Genomic DNA, 23,167 nt, shown 5'->3' on the forward strand with positions numbered 1-23,167 from the left:
GTTGCCGTGCACGGGGTGGAGCCGTCGACGAAAACCTCTCTCGTTCACGCATGCAAATTTCAATAACTCGTTAACTATATTATACATTTCACTACACGAATTTTACAACAACATACTCATTGTTTTGACAAAAATTAAAGTTATTTAGGGTTGTCTGATTTTGTTTTTGAAAAAAATATTTGAATTCAGCAGAAATGTGTCTGTAGATCATACGAAACATTTTCCGTTTTTAATATTTATTTTAATTATGATTTGATAAAGTTCCTAATATATTCAAGTTTTCAATTACAGTTCACAATTATATAAAATTTATTTTTTCCAAAGTGCTTCGTAGGACCTTTAGAGAATTTGTTACATTTACAAATTACTTCAGCTCACATATGTGGACAGAAAAGTAAGTATTATAAGTTTGTTCATCTAATCATTTTCATATTATTACACTTAATCAAGTGAAGACAAAACATCAGGTATATTGATTTATATTTATAATTAATAAATATTATGATATTAATTTATAGGCTTTTTATTTGACTTTTTTGCTTTTGGTTTTATTTTTTCTAGATTTGAACTTAAGTTTCACATAAGGCATGATAAATGCAGTAATTGTTCGCAATGCTATTCTTTCACGTATCGCGTCTAGTTTGTCATACACCTCACGTTTTAGATAAACCCGTTCGGCTTCTTGGAGTTCTGCAAGGTGCGTTGACATCGCCGTAATAGTATCCTTAAATAATTAAATCACATACAATTATTTTATTATTATCAGAACAAATGTTTCAACTCAATTTAAATGTTTTTACAAGCTTAATAAGTCTTATTTAGGTAGCCAGGGTAGCCTATACGAATATAAATGCAGTCAACGTATTTTAGGTTATAATCTATATATATAAATTAATTTAAAAGTAAATACTGACAGTGTTACACGTATTAAACATCTGCGAATAAGAGTGATCAATATTATCAGGGGTATGACACTCCGTGAATGGATCGGATCGGGCGATTGTGGCCTTAAATACGGTCTCCAGAGGGGCGTGACGTACATGAAATAGTGAATGGTAAACAAGCTGACCCCCCGTAAAGTATCCCGCCTATGTTCCGGGAAACGTTTACATAAATAAGAGACCTTGGACCTAGTGGCGACTATAGCGACATAGCGTTCTTTCGCGGTTGGTGGAGTTTAATATTATGGTTGTCATTGTTGTCAACTCTGATATTGCAGTCAACAGTTCAACACCAAGATCTTATACTCAACTTATTAACTTACTATAAACTTATATTATATGCTTACTGGTAAGTCTTTGGTTATTGTTCGTTACTTTTATTGTGAGTGGTGCAACGCAACTAGACTTTATTAAAGATCTTTATGGGTGTATGATTCACCAAGAGTTAGTATCTTAATATGTTTTAGTTATAGTATGCACCATTATTTGTTTTACATTTTAATGTGCAGGTATAACACTTATTTATTATAGTTAACACAGATTAATTTTATATTTAAATGTATTTTAAATAAAGATCTGAAACAATACAAGTTCAGTACTTCTTTTTATTGTAGTGATCAGTACCTACATACCATAAGAGCAGCTATCCTGTAACTATTCTGAAGCAGTTTTGTGAAAAAAGTTTCAATTAAGTCAACAATTTGTTTGTACATTTATTAGAGCATTTGAAAGTTGTAAACCAATGGAATATATACCACTTATAAGTGATTCATTTTTACATATGCTTCAAGTACCTTCTAGTACTGTAAGTACCTTTACTTTTTTTTTAATAAATTACATTTTTAAAATTATGCCTTTATTTATTTATCGAGTTAATTATACATATTCTGTAATACCAATGTTAATTTGTATTATAATTTATATCTTAGCCCCCGGTTGAAGTAGTAGAAACTATGAATCCTGATATATGTCTTCAAAACAGTTCGAATCAAATGTCAGAGTTTAATTACCCAGTTGAAGATTTACAAATACTAAAGAAAGTATTAGAAGATTGGGGATTAACATGTGTATACCAAACTTGTATTGGTAAGATAACTATACCGGGCAGAGTTCAGTTTATCACTCATTATCCTATAAATATGGTTTTTGTATAGATCAACTAATTTATTTGAGCGTTCTTCAACTTTTATAAACTAGACATATTGATAAATTATTATCAACATATCCATTAGGCATCCTAGTAAAATTTGAATTTGAACTAGAAAAGTGGAAAAGCAGTTTAAATATTGTTTATATAAATGAAAGAACAGAGGCTGCTGAAACGTTAGGTACATCAATGAATAAACCAAATTTAGAACTTCCTCTTAAATCTTTTAAATTAAGTCAAGAATTAAAAGTTGATGTAATTCTAAATTCATCAACAAAAGGTTCTTTAATATTGGGCTATTATAGACAGAATAATAAGCTAAATTATGGTATTAGATCAACATTGGTTGACATACTTATTGGGCAAGTACTATCACGGCGTATACCAATGTCTGTGTCTGTCTGTCTAGTGGCAATGTTTAATTCTGAAATTAAGATAATTCAATTTGTTTTTCATTGCTATCATAATAATAATAGTTACCAAAATTAAAATCTACAGGATACCTATTTCATGAAAGTCGGATATAATAAAAACCGAAAAGGAAAATTGTATGTCAAGTTTTATAACTCAATAAAGAATCTCAAAAATACTGGGTTAGTTCATACTACAACAAAATTAGATCAAATTAAAACAGGTAGTGGAAATCAAGAGAAAGATGGTTGGACTGAGAGAAAATTTGGTAAAATATTTAATTCATAAATGAAAATATATATATTATATAATGTCTATATTGTTTGCAGTATCTGAAAATGAAATAGATTATATCAAACTAGATGAATTAAAACATAATGACAGTCCATTTCCAGATCTTGAAAAAACTGGAAAGCTAATGTAAACTATCGATTAAATTACATAAAAAATTCAGTGTCAACAGTGAATATTTTGAAAAATTGGAAACAATATTCAATTCCTTATGACCATAAGCTGGTAATTAATTGAAATAATTATTTTTGTACTTTCTTATGTATAAAGATACTATATTGTTTTCAGATTGGTATTGATTACCACGCATTATTTCCTAATGGAGACACTATATACCATAATTTTGAAGAGAAGTCTCCAAAAATATTTGATTTATTGATGGAAAAATAAAGGATACAAACCGTCACAAAATATTAGACAAAATACAAAGTAGTGATGAAAATATTAGTAAAAGTGAGATATTTTCTTTATTTCTTATATTTATCCACAAAGTCAATAACATGTGTTTTGTGTATGTTTGAAATACAAAGATCCCTGAATCCCTACTTTTATCACTGGTAAATGTTGTATGTATCAAATATTTTTATTTGAATTAATAAATTAAAAAATTAATTAATTTAAAGTTAATAAAGATAATAATTTTTAAAAAACGGTGTCACATTCTTCAAGATGATTTAGGTAATTAGTATATTATTATTATCAGATTTTTATTTCTGTAATATTATAGTATATACCTAAATCATATAATACATATTATGTCTTAGATATATAATATTATATAACAATTAAAAAGTTAATTATTAATGGTGGATATTATATATTTATTATATTTTGTTTGGATATGAGTAGGGCTTCTAATACTACTAATAAGCACTTACCTTTTTACCAGAAAATGTGTGCTTGATTTGATATACTTGTCTAACAAATAAATATTGATATACTTAAAAAAAAAATATTTGACAAATTCAAAAAACGCAGCTCTAATATATTTATTACATGCTGTATTTGCACCGACTTCAAAAAAAATCACCATAGACGAAAATGGAAAGAAAAATCTTATCAAATATTCAATCAAAGACTCCCAGGATAGTCCTATAGTTTTTTTGTGAATCGGTAGAGGCCATGCAACACCATTTACAAAGTCTTAAAACCCAAGGCAACCCGATTCAGCCATTTATTTTTATTGTTGGCTTTATATTTGCACAAAGGGAAATTTTGGTTTATTTTGATACAATAATATATAAGGTGCATTCAGTTATAAGATCTGTAGAAGTATGCTATAAAATTTTTCATGTGTTTAACTTGGAGTATCCAACGGAGTCCTACATTGTGTGGCTATTTATCCAAAATCTGTTTTTTGGTCCGAAATTGAAATTTGATAAACCACACCCCAAGTTGGCACAAGTCTTATCAGAACTTAAATAATATTTCATTTTTGTTTTTCATAAGTTGTATACTGCCACTATATTTTTAATTTATTATGATTACAATTACCTTTGTATATTATTATAATATATTATAAATAATAAAAGTTTTTTTTTTTCAATTAACCAATACTTTTTCTTATTTATTTATTTTAACTAGTTTTAATTCATGTTTTTGAAGTGTGTGTTCTATGCTGCAAGAAATAATAATTGAAATTAATATAAAAGAAAATGGGTTTAATTAAAAATCAAAGAAAAAATTACTGTTGTAGGTATTTTATTAATTAAATTCATATTTCAAAAATGTACACGCGGTCAAATAAATATTAATACAATTATTATTTCTACAAGAATATTTAATGTTACTTAACAATTCATATTTTTAAATTGATAACTAAGTTTTTAAATAAATCATTTAAATTATCAATTTATAAAAATATTTATCATTTTAACAATGTTACTTATAGCAATTATTAGTATGCAGACAATATACTTGTCACCGCTACAAGAACAGTAATTCTAAAGAACAATTCCTATTATCTATTTAACAATACATTTCTCAAAGTTATATAAGATTAATTAATTACCGTGATCATATTGACAATCTATTATATACTGGTTTGACAAATATCTTGTCGGCTGAATAGCAACAAGATAATAAATTGTCAAACTAACATACATTTTTATTGATATGATCCAGGTTCTTTTTTTCAGTGCATATAAAAAAAGAATGTACAAATGTACCAAAACGGTACAGTTCCCTGTCCCGTACGGTTTAAAGATAACTACTTGCGCAAGCACGTATACACCACTCGGGTTGGTGCATGTGCACGGTACACGTCTATCAAGACACTTGACCTTTCCTGAGAAGAACTTAGGGTTGAATTTTTTGAAAATTTCAATAATTCCTAAATTCAATCTTAATTGCGTGCCGACATCGTGTCAACATGACAATCGCCCAAACATTGTTTAACGAAATTTGTAGGGGAGAGCGGGGCAAGTTGATTGATTTAATTAAAAAAAAAAACTAACGATATCTAGTGATGATTCTTGAAAACATTTAGATATATATCGATATCTAGATGTAAATTATATCGATAAATATGATTATCTGATAACACATAAACGACTGTTATCATTTGTTTTTTTTTTCATTAAAATTAAAAATTTTCGTCCAGAATCATTAAGGTTTTTGGAATATTATTAAGTAAATAATTCTATTTATCTTTGCATATATGGATAGTAGTAGTACTTGTTAGCAACTACATTATATTTGTGGTTATGTGTAATTTTATTTTAATATTGGTATAAATTATAATGTTCTTAAAAGTATATGCTGGAGCAAGTTGACGAACCTGTCAACTTGCCCAAATCTTGTACTTTGCTACAAAATATTTGTAATTAAGTTAATCAAGTTCATTTAATTGTAATTGTAACCGTAATTGTAGGTAAGTATGGTACGCAATTACCAAAGAAAAACAGAAACTTTATGGTCTAAAGAGGATATGCTGAAAGCAGTAAACCTCTGTATCATCGACAAAAGTACTAGGTACTCAAATTAATAGGGGAGAGAATTAGATACAGAGTTCCTTTTATTTTTTTAAAAATATTTTTGCGTGTCCCTTCCAATAATATCCTGATCAATGAGTTTAGTATATTATATAATATAATAAGGTATCTAAGGGTATGCATATTTTGTTTCACATTTTTGGACTTTTACACTTCTAATTTATTTCCAATTCAAACGCTGCCTTATTTTCTTTATTTGGTATTAGTGTTTGCAGGACACTAAAAGCTCTTGGATTTGTCATGCAGATAACAAATAGTTTAAAAAATGGATTAAGTCTAATAATACTAATAAGTACTTCTAAATAATACACTAATTGACTACTTCAAGCAACTATTAAGTTCACAAAATAAAGAATCATTCATTTTTGAGAAAAAGGTAACTATTCCTAATAAAGCTCTCGAAGCTAGTTATAAAATGGCAGAATTAATAGTAGAAAATAAAAAAACCACATACGATAGGTGAATCTTTAATACTTCCAGCCTGTTCAGAAATAGTGCGTATTATGTTTGGTAGTGGGGCTGAAACTGAAATACAAAAAATACCTCTTTCCAATAATACTATTTGCAGACACATTCACGATGAAAAAGAACATATAGAAAAAAATTTTGGAGAAAAAAATTAAAGCTTCAAATGATTTTTGTCTTCAAATTGACAAATCCACTGACACAAGTGGTAAATGTTATTTAATTGGGTTTATTCGTTTTATTACTAATGATAATATTATAGAACATTTTTTTTGTTTCAAAGAAATGAAAGAAACGACAACTGGTCTCAATGCGTTTAATATTATTGATTCTTATCTTAAATTATTAAATTTATCTTGGGAATATTGTTTTGGTATTTGCACTGATGGCGCTCCTAGTATGATTGGTTCTATAAAATGTTTTGTTTCATTGGCAAACAAGTGTAATAAAAATATACCTGCAACTCACTGTTTTCTTCATAGAAAAGCTTTAGTAGCGAAAACTATCGGTCCTCAGTTAAAAAATGTTCTTGATGGTGTGGTAAAAATGGAAAATTGTATTAAAATGAGACCATTCAAAAGACGACTTTTTTCTTTATTATGTGAAGCAATGGAATCACAATTTACTAAACTTATTTTACATACAGAAGTACGATGGCTATCTCGTGGTAAAGTTTTGTCCAGAGTACATGAGTTAAAAAATGAACTTATAGTGTTTTTTACTCTTGAAAATTTAGCCGAATTTTGTGAGTTATTGACGAACTAAAAATGGTTGGAAAAATTATCATACTTATCAGGCATATTTTCACACTTAAATCAAATTAATTAATTCAAGTATGCAAGGACCAAATGAAAATATATTAACATTGTGTAATAAGTTATGTACTCTTAAAGATAAATTAAAAATCTGGAAAAAACATGTGCAAAAAAATCAATTTGAGATGTTTCCTTTATTATCTATGACACAACGAAGTTCCGAAGTTATGAAATTTGTGATGGAGCATTTAACTGCCTTAAAAGAAAGTATAGACAAGTATTTTTCCGAATATGATTGGATAAATGACCCATTTGATAAATATATAAGTTTAACTGAATTTAGCCTTGAAGAAGAAGAAGAGTTCGCTGAAATACGAAACATCGAAGTCTTTTATCAAAATACAACAATTTTTCATCAAACGAATTTTGGATTCATGTTGAAAAAATTCACGCTAAAATTGGCAAAAAAGCTTTAAAAATATTACTGCAGTTTTCACTCTTGTAGACATAAAATCAAAAAAAAAAATCAAAATGGAGTTCGTTATGGAAGAATGAGAGTATGTCTTTCAACTATTCGACCAAAAATAAAAGATTTGTGTAAAAAAAAACAAGCGCAAGTGTCACATTAGTTCCATAAGTTCCCTAATTTTAAATTATATTGTTAATCATATAATAAATAAAAAAATAAAATTATATACAATGTAATAATTTTTTTTATAAAAATGTACTATGTGTATATAGTTTATAAAATGTAAATAGTATTATAGTATAATGTTAAATTAAAAAGATTTTGAATGACTTTCTTTTTTGCTCTGCTAAGCCCAGCCCTAGGTTAGGTTAGGCAAAACCTAGGTTAGGTTAGCCCTAGGTTAGGCAAAAAAAAACAGTTGTATACGGATTAATATAAAATCCCATTTGGCCGAATGCTATTTTTTCGAATCCCATTTTGCCGAAAAATTTAAAATTAAATTAAAATAAAATTGTGTTTGTTAGGTCATAAAGACTAAAAAATTAATACAAGGTTCCTAATATATTGTGACAAAAAGTGGTTAAATAAGTTTTTAATATTTCTAACTCTAAAATTCAAAAATTCACTTTTTTCTGTTGCTTTTCGCTATAATTGATGTATTATTAAAGTGGGAAGAAAGCTATTTCAGGTGACATCGTCGCGGAAACATCGTTCCGTAATCTTATCGCTGATAAAGTGACAATAGTAATAAAAACTTACATCTACAAATGTAAAATGTTACACATATAATGATGATGAGTTTACTCACAGTCACTCTCTTTATAATCTGCAGTCACATTTGCCACTCGTACTAGTTATTTAAGTGTTGTATTTTAAAAGTGTATTTTAATATGTCTTGGAATTCAATTAATTCAAACCGCGGCAAACCGCTATTAGTTGTAGATAATTATATACATAGGATTGACCGAAATAATGGAAATAATGAATATTATAAGTGTATTGATAACTGTGGAGGACGAGCAATATTAAGATCGCAAACGACTGCAATAATATCCAAAATTCATCATCACCCGACGCATGGAGCTGAATTGGCACGACGTGGATTTCGAGAAACTCTAAAGGTAAAATAAATCTTCAGTTTGTTTATATATTATATTATAGTTTGTATATATTATAAGTATACGTATATATATTGCGTTAATATATAAATAATACAGTGTGATTGATTAAGCGTAAAACACTCATTATTTCAAAAAGTATTCGTGTTTTTGAAAACAATTTTTTACATAGTTTAAAGTCGTTAAAAATACTACGTTTTTATTAAAAAATTATATTTTTAAATATTTTTTATCCCCTATATTTTTTTTAGTTTTTTAGTTTTTTGAATGACAACATAGAGTTTTAATTTCATATTCCAAAGCAGAATAGTTTTCTGAGTATTTTGATACATAAAAATCGAATTTTGGGCGAGTAGTTTATGAGTTATACGTATTTATAGTTTCGACAAGCGGAGTGGAGTGGTACGGGGTACCCCGCAAAATGTTTGTCCACTACTCCGCTTGTCTAAACTTTAAATACGTAAACTCATGAACTACTGGTCCTAAATTTGATTTGTATGTGAATAACGATTTTTTTTTTTACTACGATAACTTATAACAAACCTTGTATTAAAAATTAACTTAATTAAATTAAATTTTAAAGATTTTTAATATAATAAATTATATGCCCTGGGCGCCAAATTTTTAAATAGTATAATATTAAATATTATAAAATATTATTATATTTTTTATATATATATTATAATAATAAATCATATATCAAGCGTGTATATAGTATACATATATAATTAGTATGTAGATCACATAAAAAACGAATTATTATATATTTAGGAAAAAGTGGTTTCAAATCCAACAAAATCTGTGCCTCAGAATTTCCACGAAGTGAGACGATCCCTTGTTTCTTCAGGAATAAAAGGTTGCACTACATCAGAAGTAGAAGATGCTGTTCCTGTATATACTAGTGTCAGATCTTCAGCATACAGAAAGCGAATGAAATTGGTACCAAAATTACCTACAAAGTTATCGGAACTTATTCTTGAGAACGAATGGAGATCAACTAACGACAGAAAGGATTTTTTATTAGGTAATTATTTTTTCATGACAACTTGAGAAGTAGGTACTGCTCAATCAGTTAATAATACAAACCATTAATAACTAAATGTACATAGGATGTGATGGTCTTGACGACAAAATTGTTGTATTTGGGACGGAAGGATTCTTAAGAAGACTATGCAGTAGTGAAATTATTTTTATGGATGGGACATTTAAATCAGCACCTCAGTTATTTACCCAAATTTATACTTTGCACAGCTATGTTGTAGGAATAATGATACCATTGGTAATTATAATTATAAAAATAAACTAATAGGAGTTTTTAGTACATAATTATTAATTATAGAAAATTGACTTTAAAGGCTTATGCATTGCTACCCAACAAAAGCACAGAAACGTATTCCAGAATGTTTAAAATAATAAAAGAAGCTGCTCTAAGGAATGGTTTAATATTTAACCCCAATACATTTCAAATAGACTTTGAAATTGGTATGATTGTTTCAATTAGAGAAACTTTTGGATATACAACATCTATAAAAGGATGTTTATTCCCCTTGGGTCAATCAATTTGGCGGAAAGTTCAAAATTTAGGGCTTGTTCGTGATTATAATCAAAATGACGATATAAAAAAAACTGTACGCCGTATGTGTAGCCTAGCTCTAATACCAATAGACCAAATCGATGATTTTTGGACAGAAATTCATGCCCAGGACTATATGTCAGGACTATATGTCGACCACACCCAAACATTTTTATTTTAATCAAAGAATTAAAAAACCAGCAGCAAAATTTTGAACTTGATATTATTACTCAAAAAAAATGTAACCAAGCTCCGAAAATGAGGAAAAAGTACAAAACTTTAGAAGACCGATTAAAAACGAGAAAAGAGCGGTAAATACTAAATAATTAACTATATAATTATTATAATATTATATTAATACCTCAAATGTATGTTTAATTCAGATTTGGAAATGGACAAATATCTATTATGGAATATCTAGATGCGATTATTTACCACTTCCATCTTGAATAAAATTATAAATATAAATATAAATTTTTTTATACATTTTTTGACAATTAATGTTTTTATATATTTTTACTAATTTCTACTATACATTTTTGACAATTAATGTTTTTATATATTTTTACTATAACGTAATTATTATTTCATTTATTTTTATTATTTCACCATTTTATTTGACTATATATTTGAAAATAATATTATAACGAAACAAAATTCTATTTTACTATGCTTCGGCGAGATGGGTTTCGGCGAGATAGGTTTCGGCGAGATGGGTTTTCGGCGAGACGGGATTCGGCGAAATGGGCCCAAATCGCTTTACTATACTCGGAAACGAACCCAACTGACAAAAAAGGTGTTTACGTTGTATTATATTGTATTTGTATTCAAACGACTACATCCGTTAACTCTTATTAAATAAAATATCGTGTATACCCACCGATAAAACTTAAAATATACCTTTAACGTTTTGACCGTGGTCTTTTTTGCTTTGATCGACTGTTCAAGGCTAATTTTTTTCTTGTACCGCATCAACATATCTTTACTGAAACGGTTACTAAACATCTTCAAAAATTCTTCTTTTCTAAATCTGATAAATATAATTAGCCATAACATATTGCCATATTCGTAATAGGAGGTTCGGATAAATATTTAAAACAACATATTTTATAAATTGTTTCAATATTTTTATTGATAGTAATTATATGTATGAACGTTTTAATACCAATCATATGAATTGGATTGATAATTTCGCAAATGATTCAGAATATGTTGATTCTAACATAATAATGTAGGTATGTACAATTGTCCCACTACAAATGAGTAAATCAAACGAAAAGAACTTAAAAATATTTTCGAAGAACAGGGCACCGTTATTGACAAGGTATTGTTGTCCAATTAAATTCAAAATAAAAAAAGAAAATGTCCAAAATGTGAAAGAAGTATATAACGAAGTACAAACACAAATTCGCGATTGAAACTCTCAATAATTATCACAGTCACTAAAGAAAAACAATTTAAACTTCTTCATATTTTTACAACTCTGGATGAAAAGACTGTCAACATTTTGATTGGTACATAAAGTTCGTAAGCATGCAATATTTGTAAGGCTTCTCCTAAAAATTTAAATGATATAGAAAAACTAAAGGACAGTTTGTAATAAAGGCACCTTCAAATATGGTATTTCAATATTACTTGACACACCTTAAATATTATGAATAGGTATTTACTTTATATAGCATATCAAGTATAATTATGACAGTGGCAAGCAAGAGGGGAATATTCAAACGGAAAAGTAAAGGAAACTAAAATTAAAAAGGCAAGTTTTATAAAGTAATGGGACTCGTTTTTAATCAGCCAAAACAAGATGAAAGTAATAACAACGATGGTAACATGGCTTGAAAATTAAGAACCATTCGCTCATTTCTCGAATAATTTGAATCGATGAAGAGTTAATAAAAATATTTTCAAATATACTTTCTACTAGGAGCCCGCATAATGATTCACGGACGTAGAAGTATCTAAGACAAACAATTGCAAATTTTCTGCAACAACACCCATAACAAAATTGTTGGTCAAAAGTAATTGAAATAAGATATTTTTTTAACTTCATGAAATTATATGGACTTAAGTTTTTCGGGATCAATTGTTTAACGTATATGGAGCAATCTTGTATACTATGAGATGTTTGAAACTATTATGGAATATTTGGAATATTTATTACCTATTAAATAGGTAATAAAAATATAACTATAAGTTTATTGGGATTTTGAGTACCTATAATCGTATTATCTTACAATTCTTTTTTCATCTGCTCTGTTTCTGCGATGTTGATTTCTTTTGAAGCGATGAATTTCCTTTTGTTTTCTTTATTTATTTTTTCAAGGTCATCCAATTCTTTCTCACGTTCCATCAAGTTAATTAACATTTCGTTGCTGTTTTTTCCCCTGAATATATATATAATTTAATGAATAGCGCTATATACTGATAATATTATCATCTACGGCATTTTTACGAGCTTTGTATTTATGATTTATATACAACTTTCAAACTACACAATACAGTGGGGTGTAATGCTATGCGGTAGATCCACGAATTAAGATACACAAGATACGAAACGAATTGTTTTTATGATGATATCATATTATTATTATTATTATTATGTTATGATTATATTCTAACCTAAAAATGTGATAATGATATTTTGTAATAAAAGTTAGTTCGTATTCTGAAACGGTTGCGTACACATGTATTCTACAACTATGTATTAAGTAATACATAACATTGGCGAGGAAGATGATGAAAACCACGTGCGTGTGGTCAATTAGTTAAAGTGTTTAGCCAGTTACAGTTTAAAGTAACAATGTTAGGGCAAGTAGAATCGTATATGCCAGGTGATGATTTTTGTGAATACGCAGAAAGTTTAGAACAATATTTTGTTTTAAATTTTATTAAAGTGGATAAAAAAGTTGCATTTTTGTTAACATTCATCGGTCAAGAAACGTATTCAACATTGAAAAAACTAATATTTCCGAGTGATCCAGTTAAGAAAACGTTCGAGGAGCTAATAGCAGTTTTGAAAAGTAATTTTACTCCTGAAATGAATGAAATATCTGAACGTTATAAGTTTTTCAAGGAAGATCAGAAGTCGGGTCAACTGATGTCAGAATATATAGTATAATTAAAAGCAAAAACTCAAAAATGTAAGTTTGAAAATTTTTTGAATCAAGCTTTACGCGATCGTTTAGTATTTGGAGTACGTGATAATAAATTACGTGCCATACTGTTTAAAGAGTCAAAATTAACGTTTGAATTAGCTTGTGCCATAGCTATAAACTGGGAGTTAGCTGAAAAAGATGTAAAAGGTCAGAGTATGAATCAGTTTACAGTACGACATAAAAGCAGTAATTTTCATACAAGCCGGTCAAAAAGTGTCGATAAAAGGGACGGCAAATGTACTAGATATGGTGGATCACATTCTAGTAAGGAAGAGTGTCCAGTTAAAAATTGGAAGTGCAGAAATTGTGACAAAGAAGGACATATTGCAAAGTATTGTTTCTACAGTAAAATGAATAATGTAGAAGATGATGTTATTAGTAAATTATATATAACAAATTAATTTAGTTCTAATGTTGAAAATGTAATTAAAAAAATTACTTTTAGAAATGTACTTTTTGTACCAGATTTGTTGCATAATTTATTTTCTGTAAGAAAAATTGAAGAGAAGGGAATGAAAATAACTTTTTACAATGCTAAGGTTTTAATACAACAGGATCATAATTTGGTTGCCATGGGTGAAAGAAAAAACAAAATGTATCAAATTAGTTTTAATATGTATAATATGCATAATTCGACTAATGCTAATTTAGTTATTGAGGGAAATGCAAACTTATGGCATCAAAGGCTTGGTAATTTATGTAAATCAAACTTGTCTAGATTAATCAAAGAGAAAATGGTTGATGGAGTTGACATTTCTACCAAGGGCAGATAAACTTGATGTTGTGTGTGAATCATGTATAGGAGGTAAACAAACAAGACATCCATTTAAGGAAAGACTGCTTCAATGGTCAAGTCGCCCTTTGGAACTTATACATACTGATGTTTGTGGTCCAATATCTTCTGCAACATGGGATAATAACAAACGGTATATTTTAACATTAATTGATGACTTCACCCACTTTACAATGGTTTATCTTTTATAAAAAAGAAGTGAAGTATTAGAATATGATGTACAGTATGAGGCTTATGTAACATCAAAACATAACTGTAAAATATTTCATATAAGATGTGATAATGGAGATGAATATACTTCTAAGGATTTTAAAGAATTTTGTGTTACTAAGGGCATACAAATTCAATACACAACAGTGTATACACCACAATTAAATGGAGTAGCTGAACGCATAAACAGAACCCTGTTAGAAAAAGCCCGCTGTGTAATACTATATTCTGGTGTTAATAAAAAATTATAGGGAAAAGCAATTTTATCATCTACCTATGTAACAAACAGAAATCCTTGTCGTTCATTACAATGTAACAAAACTCCAGCTGAGTTATGCACAAATAAAAGGGTAAATCTTTCTAAATTAAAAGTTTTTGGTTGTGAATTTTTTGTTCACATTCCTGAGGAAAAGAGAACAAAGTTAGATACAAAAACAAAGAAATGTATTATGGTTGGTTACAACATAAATGGTTATAGACTTTGGAGTGAAGATGAAAATAAAATAATTGTATCAAGAGATGTAATATTTAATGAAAATACATTTCCAGAACAAACAAGTATTGAAGATACTTTGATGAAATTAAATGTCCAGAACCAAATTATGTAACTCTAGATAAAGAGAGTACTACTATGAATGAAGAACAACCACCCAAAACTTCAAGATTAAGAATAACACCAATGTGGCATGAAGACTATGATTTTAGTGCATTGGCACTGAATGCAGATACCTTGATTGATGATTTACCGTATGACTATAATTCAATTATAGGTCGACATGACGAAAAACTATGGTTAAAGGCAATTGATGAAGAACTTCAGTCGTTGAATAAAAATAACACATGGGAATTAGTACAATTACCTGCCGGACGAAAACCTATAAACAGTAAATGGGTTTTCAAAATTTAAAGGGATAACGAAGGAAACATTCTGAAATATAAAACTAGATTAGTGGCAAGAGGTTTTCTTCGAAAATATGGAGTTGATTTTAGTGACACATATGCTCCTGTTGCAAAGCTTACAACTGTCCGAGCTATACTGGTACTCATAAATGAAAAATCATTATGCACTCATCAGATGGATGTGAAGACTGCATTTTTGAACGAGTACCTCAATGAAGAAATTTACACGGTGTAACCGGATGGATTCAAAAATAATGAAGACACAAAAATGGTATGCAAACTAAATAAATCTCTGTATGGACTGAAACAGGCAAGTAAGTGCTGGAATGAAAGATTTCATACATATATTACCAAACTAGGTTTCAAGACATCAGACAATGACTATTGTTTATATTCTCAATCGGATACTGATGAAGTTTTGAATTATCTTATTCTATATGTTGATAATATATTAATTATCAGTAAACACTTACATAAAGTAAATAAAATTAAAGATAATCTCATGAAGAAGTTTGAAATGACTGATGGCGGTGAATTGAATTTATCGGCTTTCACATAGAAAGAAATCATGACACTTTAAAAATTGATCAAATACAGTACTTGAAAAATGTATTAAAAAATTTAATATGGAAGATTGTCATCCAATATCAACCCCTATATAACACAAATTAAATCTAACTTGTGATAAAAATGATGAAATTTGTTACAAACCATATAAACAATTAATTGGCTGTTTGATGTGTGCAATGCTTGGAACAAGACCAGACCTGTGTCATGCTATAAGTTATTTTAGCAGATATCAATGTAATCCGACTGAACAACATTAGGTGCATCTGAAACGTGTTCTATGTTATATCAAAGGTAGTCTTAAATACAAACTTTGTTACAAGAAAAACATAAATATGCCTCAAGTTTTGTCTGCATATATTGATGCTGATTGGGTTAATGACATTAATGATCGCCGATCTACAACAGGATATCTGATTAAACTTTATGGTTGCACAATATCATGGTGTTCTAGAAAACAACAAACTGTTGCAATCTCGTCAACGGAATCTGAGTACATGGCTGTGAGTGATGCGATATGTGAAGTACTATGGGTAAGAAGTCTTATATCATTTTTAAACTTAGATGTAAGTGAACGTTTTTTTTTTTTTTTCCAGTTTATAACCGACGACGTCGCGGGAATTGCTTTCGTCTGTTATGACATAAAAGTCGGGAGTACATATTATATTATAACTCACCGTGCAGCAACTGTCAAGACATAAGTATTATCCGTGCGCCGTATACTATAATATACCATATAAAAATTATATTATAGTGTTTGGAAATTTAAATTTGTAAACACATAGGTACTCGTAATATGTATAAATTAACAATTTATTTTATATTCATAATTTAATGTTCCATTTCATAATAAATTAATTACTTATCATAGTGTATGAGGTTTTTTATCTGCTTTGAAACAATATAATAGGAACCATCTATTAAATTTTCAAGATTTTTTAACCAACAAATAACATTTTATTGATATTTATAGAAAAAAAAACTAAAAAAAATGGAAACTGAAAATGTCCTTAAAGAGCTCAAAATAAGTCAAAATATTTGGAAAATGTTATGGAGTATAGAAAATGCTAATAACATTCAGTCAAAATTTTATGAACCTACGGTCATTTGTTTTAGAGTTGCTCCAAAAACCAAAATCGATTTTCTCGAAAACAGATTTTGCGTAAAAATTCCCGTTTTTCCTTAATTTTTATGTTATTTTTCCCGGCGCTTGTGAAAACTATTGGGAATTTTAAATTTTGACTTCCCCAATGCACCAACAATATTCACTTTCGCATCGAACAAGATACTGAAGTCAAAATCATTATTTCGACTACTTATCGTGTACACAGGCACAAAAATTAAAAATTAAAAAAAACACACAATTGTAAAATCAATACATTCATCGTTCCACTCAGAATCTAAAAACATAAATGCATGCGAAACAGTCAATCTTACAAGAAAATGTTTAATAGCTTTGAAAAATTATAATCATTTAACATTGGGTGAATACGATTGGTCTATAGATGAAAAATCTACATCGATTGTTAAGTTGCGTGACAAAATAATAGTGAGTTTGTTGTCAAATTGTCATAATCCAACGGAAACCAAATAAGTTCAAAGACGATCTAAAGATGGTTCAACTACAATGCTATCATGTCCTATAGTATTGTGTGAATACAACAAGCATATGAATTTCGTAGATAAATTTGACCAGAGTAAGAAATCCTGTCAGATAGATCGAAATGCTAAAAAATGGTGGCACAAACTTTTTTTTCATTTTATCTATGCAGCAGTAATCAACCCTCACGTCCTATATAAGTTATAATCAGGTAACAATATAAGTTATCTTTGCTTATTTGTAAATTATTATTATATGTTTTATTTGTTATAATTTTATAAATACTTTATTTCAAATTTAGGTATGAATATAACAATGAAGAATTTTCGTCGTGAAATATCTTACGATTTAGTTTCGAAAACGTTGGTCGAAAAATGATCTATTCAAAACATTTCAAAAGAACAAACTATAGCTGTTAATAAAACATAAGCCACATGTAAATTCTAAAATTAGTTTTGAGCAAGCTGTTCATCAACATAAGAGAGGAACAAGGAGGAGATGTACAAGATGCAGTACTAAAGAAAAAGAGGTTAGAACGGAATGGATATGTTCAGTATGCAATGTTTCTCTGTGTTTGACAAAACAAAAACATGATTTGTGCATTTTAGGTCAAAATAATTATAAAACACTGTGCATGAAAGAGTTAAATGAGTAAGTGTAATTCTAATTAATGTATATTGTTTAGCTATTTGGTATGATTGATTGTTAGTAATCAAGGTTTTATTATAGCATGTAGTTTATGATATTGTTGAGTTGAATATGGAAAATGAAGTATAAGTCAATTTTAGGCTTAATTGCATGATATAGTATTTTGAGTTATAGGATATTAATTTATATTGTATGTTAGTTTTTAACTTGAAATTGAAATAACGTGCATCCATTATTTGTTATTACTAATTAAATATATGGTAAAATATTAATTTATTGTTATGAAACACCAATTTTTAACGTAATTAATAGGCTTTAACATAAATTTGTATTTTTTTCTGTGTATACTATAAAAGATAGTACCTTATATAGATAATATGTATTAATTTAATTCTGGACATATTAAATTATTTTAACATGCATATCATGCTGTGACTTATTAATTGAATTAAGAATAAATTAATAGTTAGGTTTGACTAGTTTGAATAGTATTATTCAAGTGTAACTAATATTTTATTTTATTTTTTTATTTCAGTCTCTTGTAACGTCATTGACATGTCAATTGAACAGAGTTTAGAGCTGTTAAACTCAACAATTAACGTGAACATTACTCCAACTGATTACATAACTTTGCAAGCACCTAATCTTCTTCAAGAATCACTCAATACAAATGAGTTTTTAAATGAAGCAAAAGGTACATTGACAGAAATAAGCATCTTCAGAGTTAAACATTTAACTCCTAGAGAAAAAATATTATATAATGTTGCTAAAAGATTCAAACAACGTACTTTGGTACTAAATAAACGTTGTCTAACTGCAAAACGGATCATCTTGAAAGCTGAACGTCACATGCAATTCTACGGGAAATCAATGAGTAGAATAAATCAATCAAATCAAAAATTGTGTACAATCTCAAAAATCTCGTGGTTACCAATTTACAATTGAAGATAAAGTATTTGCTTTAGTAGTAAAGCATAATGTAGAGTACTAGCAAAAACTTTTGAATTACCTTCTCAAAAGTCTAGTTTCATGCGCTGCTCATGTATTTAGTCAATGAGTTGGTGCTATTATGAAAATATTGACATCAATATCGAGTTAATCAATACTAAGTGAGTTCAAATCACCAGAAGATACCGGGCATCTATGTTTGTTCATTTATAATCTGTTTAATAACGCTAATGGAAACACTATCAAACCATCTGGTGGAAATGACTTACGACGGCCAAGTCTCTACATTGGGAATTTTGGAAAAAAAGCATTAATTGTACTAGAAAGTATGAAATATGAAACCAAAACCAAAAAACAAGTGCCATCTGTAATAATTGGATAAGAACTATAAAAGGATAACAAATACTTTGTAAACGCCTCCTCTAAGATGGTTTCAAATTTATACTTTTGCGGAACTTCAACTAGGATCCAATAGAAAACTTTTTTGGTTCAATCAGAAGTCACAATGTGCGCAATATAAAACCAACTTACGCAAATTTTATCTTTTCCTTCATGTCATTAGTTATTGATAACATTACGTCGAGTCATTCAATTGGATCCAATTGTGAATACTGGTATTCATGCTCTAGAGGATGCTGAAGATACGATCATTATATTAGAAACTCATATTCCTAATCAACCACTATATCAGTGGTTTTCATCTTGTGCGTCGCGGCTCCCAGTGGCGTCGCCAGTTATTATCAAGGGAGCCGCGTTCGGGGGTTAGTGTGTTAACCCCTCCCCCCCCCTCGGCCGTATTTATTTCAAAAATATAATGTTTATAATATAGGAATACAATCATTTGGACGTGGTAAAATATATTTGGTTTTGCCGTATTCACACACTACCACAGTACCACGGACTACAATATAATGGACTAGTATCGATATGGCGAGGAGGGCAGAGAGTATGACTTTCAAATGTCTGGTGTTATCATGGTGTTGTGGGATCTAACTGTTACCAGCGTGCATGATCGTGATCGTGATCGTACCTAATGGCTAATACCATTGAATATAGATAGTACTATCTATACTCAATGCTAATACCTATTATCGCAGAACATTATGGAATTTGCGTTATCGACTGAACTGGTGGTAATAATAATTATCATTAAATTATTTAATTATTTTACTAGTCCTCCGGTCTAGGAAGTTGTTATCAATATGAATATTATCATTATAAAATATATGGACACATTATTTATTTTGTTATTTTATGATTTTAATTTCTCAGTTCTCTAGTTTTGACAAGTTTCTTTATAATAATTTAAGATAATTTATAATATTTTATTGTTATGGATTCTTCAAAAAAAAAAGAAAAAATACAATTTTATCTTTTTTACAGAAAAAAAGTAGATCTGAACCCTTAACAGAAAACAATGAGATAATTTTATTTGAGTTTTGTACTGGTTAATTTGACTTTATATCTAAATAGCTTATCACTTAAATTGAATGCTAGTAGGCTTAGCCCAAATGTATATGCATTTGCTATATTGAAAATTATATACTAAATGAGCATGATATGTGTGTTATGGCACATAATATACACAAATGACATAAAAAGAAAGCAAATGTTTTATTTTTTAATAAAGTTATAAACTATTACCAATAAACTATTGGTTTTTACCTTTTGCTTTTTAAATTATATTAGACGCTTACTGTAACACCAGCTTTAGAGCATGTGCAAGAGCTAGACATTTCATCAGATAACACAAATTCAAGAAATGTAGATATAAAAGATAAAGTTGAAATTGTAAAAAACACTGAGAATATTTGTTTGAACAAGTTTGATAATGGATTATTTAATCGTTCTACCACTAAGCAGGTTAGAACAATATTATTTACAATTAACAGTTTTTATTTGATAAGAAAATAATTTATATAAATAGGTATATGATAGAAGAAAATAAAAGTAATTCATGTGTATGCGAGTTTCCATATATTATTTAGATAGGGAAACCTATTAAGCAATAAGCTTCATTTTATTAAAATATAATTATGATTTGTGCAGATTGAATCAGAAAAAATATATCAAATTTTAACGAGCACTTGGTATCCAGAACCATCCTACCAGTTTGTTGCAACTGGAAAAAGAAATCTAAAATTTCAGTATAAATGGCTTGATCGATGGAAGTGGTTGGCATATTCAAAATCTCAAAATGGTGTATACTGTAAATATTGCATTTCATTTAGTTCTGAAGAAGTTTGTTCTCAAAAACTTGGGAAGTTTGTAGTAACTAAATTTGACGATTAGAGTCTAATCGCATGGGTCTAATCATTAGACCCATGCGATTGATAAATTTAATGAACATCAAAAAAATAAATATAATTTCAAAAGTTGATGGATTTTTATCAGTGTTCAATAAAAAAACAAAATAATATTGCCGTTCAATTAGACAACAACCTTAAACTTGAAATTGAACAAAATAGGCAAATATCATGTCCAATTATTGAGACTATTATATTGTGTGGGCATCAAGGATTGGCATTACGAGGTCACAAAAATAGTGGTCACTTTCAACTTGATGAACTATATTCTACAGAAAACGATGGAAATTTCAGAGCATTTTTAAGATACCATGTAAGTGGAGGTGACTTAATACTTAAAAATTATTTACAAAATTGTAAAAAGAACGATATGTATACAAGTCCAGAATTACAAAATGAAATAATTGATACAATTAACCATATTGTTATTAATAAGTTAGTATATAAAATTAATCAATCTAAATGTTACACAGTTCTGGCTGACGAGACTTGTGATATTTCCGGCGTTGAACTATTTAGTTTGTGTGTACGCTACTTTGATAAAGAAACAAAAACTTTAAGGGAAGACTTTCTGAAATTTGTTCCAGTGGTAGATGTAAGTGGCAAAGGCTTAGCTAAAGTATTGTTGGATACTCTACAAAGTATAGGCATTAATTTAGATTTTCTACGTGGTCGAGGTTATGATGGGGCATCTACAATGCAAGGAAAATTTAACGGAGTGCAAGCAATAGTGAAAGAATCATACCCACTAGCATTGTATTTACACTGTAGTTCACATTCACTTAATTTATGTATACCCATATACCCTTCAATATACAAACTTTTAATTATTTTAGCTTCTTTACCAGTCACTCCTACTACTAGTGAAAGATCATTTTTGACACTTAGGTGGTTAAAAACATATCTTAGGAACACTATAACCGAAAATCGACTGAACGGGTTAGCATTAATGAACATTCACCGTGACGTAGAGGTGACAGTTGAAGAAGTAATCGAAAATATGGCAAGAAAAAGTCATCGTATTAGACTGATATAACATATCTATAAATATATTGTTTTTTGGAAATATATTTTGCATTATAATTATTTAAAAAAAAAGGAAAACAAATTATTTTAAATAAATATTTAGAAGTTTAACGTATAGTATAATTTATTTAAACATTTTATGACTACATTTCAGGGAGTGTGAAATCATTCACAAGTTACATTTTATCAAAAAAAAAAACCCCCATAAAAAAAATCATGGCTACGCCACTGACCACTGCACTATATGATTCAATAAATTCAAATAGCAGAGCATATGTCACTGGCTGGGTCATGAAAAAAATTGAAAAATCACCAAAAATTTCAATCATTTTATGACAACTATGAAATCAGATGCAGTTTTGAAAGAACATATGTTATATTAACATATTATAGTTATTCAAGCCCGTATGTATGAAGACTGTAACTTACAATATCCCAATGAAGAAGCTATGAATATTTTTAGTTAAATTATACAAATGTTTAATTTTAATTTCAATAAATTTGTGTTCAAGAGTAACCTTAAAAAATCTCTTTATGAATCACTTGTTCAGTATTTACCACTTAATTATTTAACTTGTCCTTATCATGATTTAACTGAAATATTTATAAAGACAACAACTAATTTGCTAATTTATTCTTATATAAATCATATCAACCGAATACTAAGTGTAACCTGTTCTAAAAATATTAAATATACCAAATACAATGATATAATATATTATAATAATATAATAATAAATAAATAATAATCGATAACATACGTATCGATTATGTAAATTATCGATATTTTAAAAATCGAAAATATTAATTGATTAAACTTGAGACAACCGCGGGGAGCGCTAGTATAG

At 28.5% G+C, this 23,167-nt stretch overlaps 1 protein-coding gene across 1 annotated transcript in view; it reads right to left on the reverse strand.

The window, feature by feature from the left end:
• Positions 1-523: 523 nt before the first annotated feature.
• LOC100571709 overlaps positions 524-23,167 on the reverse strand; it is a 37,893-nt gene continuing 15,249 nt past the window's right edge. The window contains exons 4-6 of the mRNA XM_029485849.1: positions 12,401-12,550; positions 11,064-11,193; positions 524-724 (exon numbers count right to left, since the gene is read on the reverse strand). Coding sequence (XP_029341709.1) covers positions 524-724; positions 11,064-11,193; positions 12,401-12,550 — 481 coding nt within the window. The remainder of the gene's footprint in view (positions 725-11,063; positions 11,194-12,400; positions 12,551-23,167) is intronic.

The sequence above is a fragment of the Acyrthosiphon pisum genome, chromosome X (assembly GCF_005508785.2).
Source record: "Acyrthosiphon pisum isolate AL4f chromosome X, pea_aphid_22Mar2018_4r6ur, whole genome shotgun sequence".
NCBI classification, from domain to species: Eukaryota; Metazoa; Arthropoda; class Insecta; order Hemiptera; family Aphididae; genus Acyrthosiphon; species Acyrthosiphon pisum.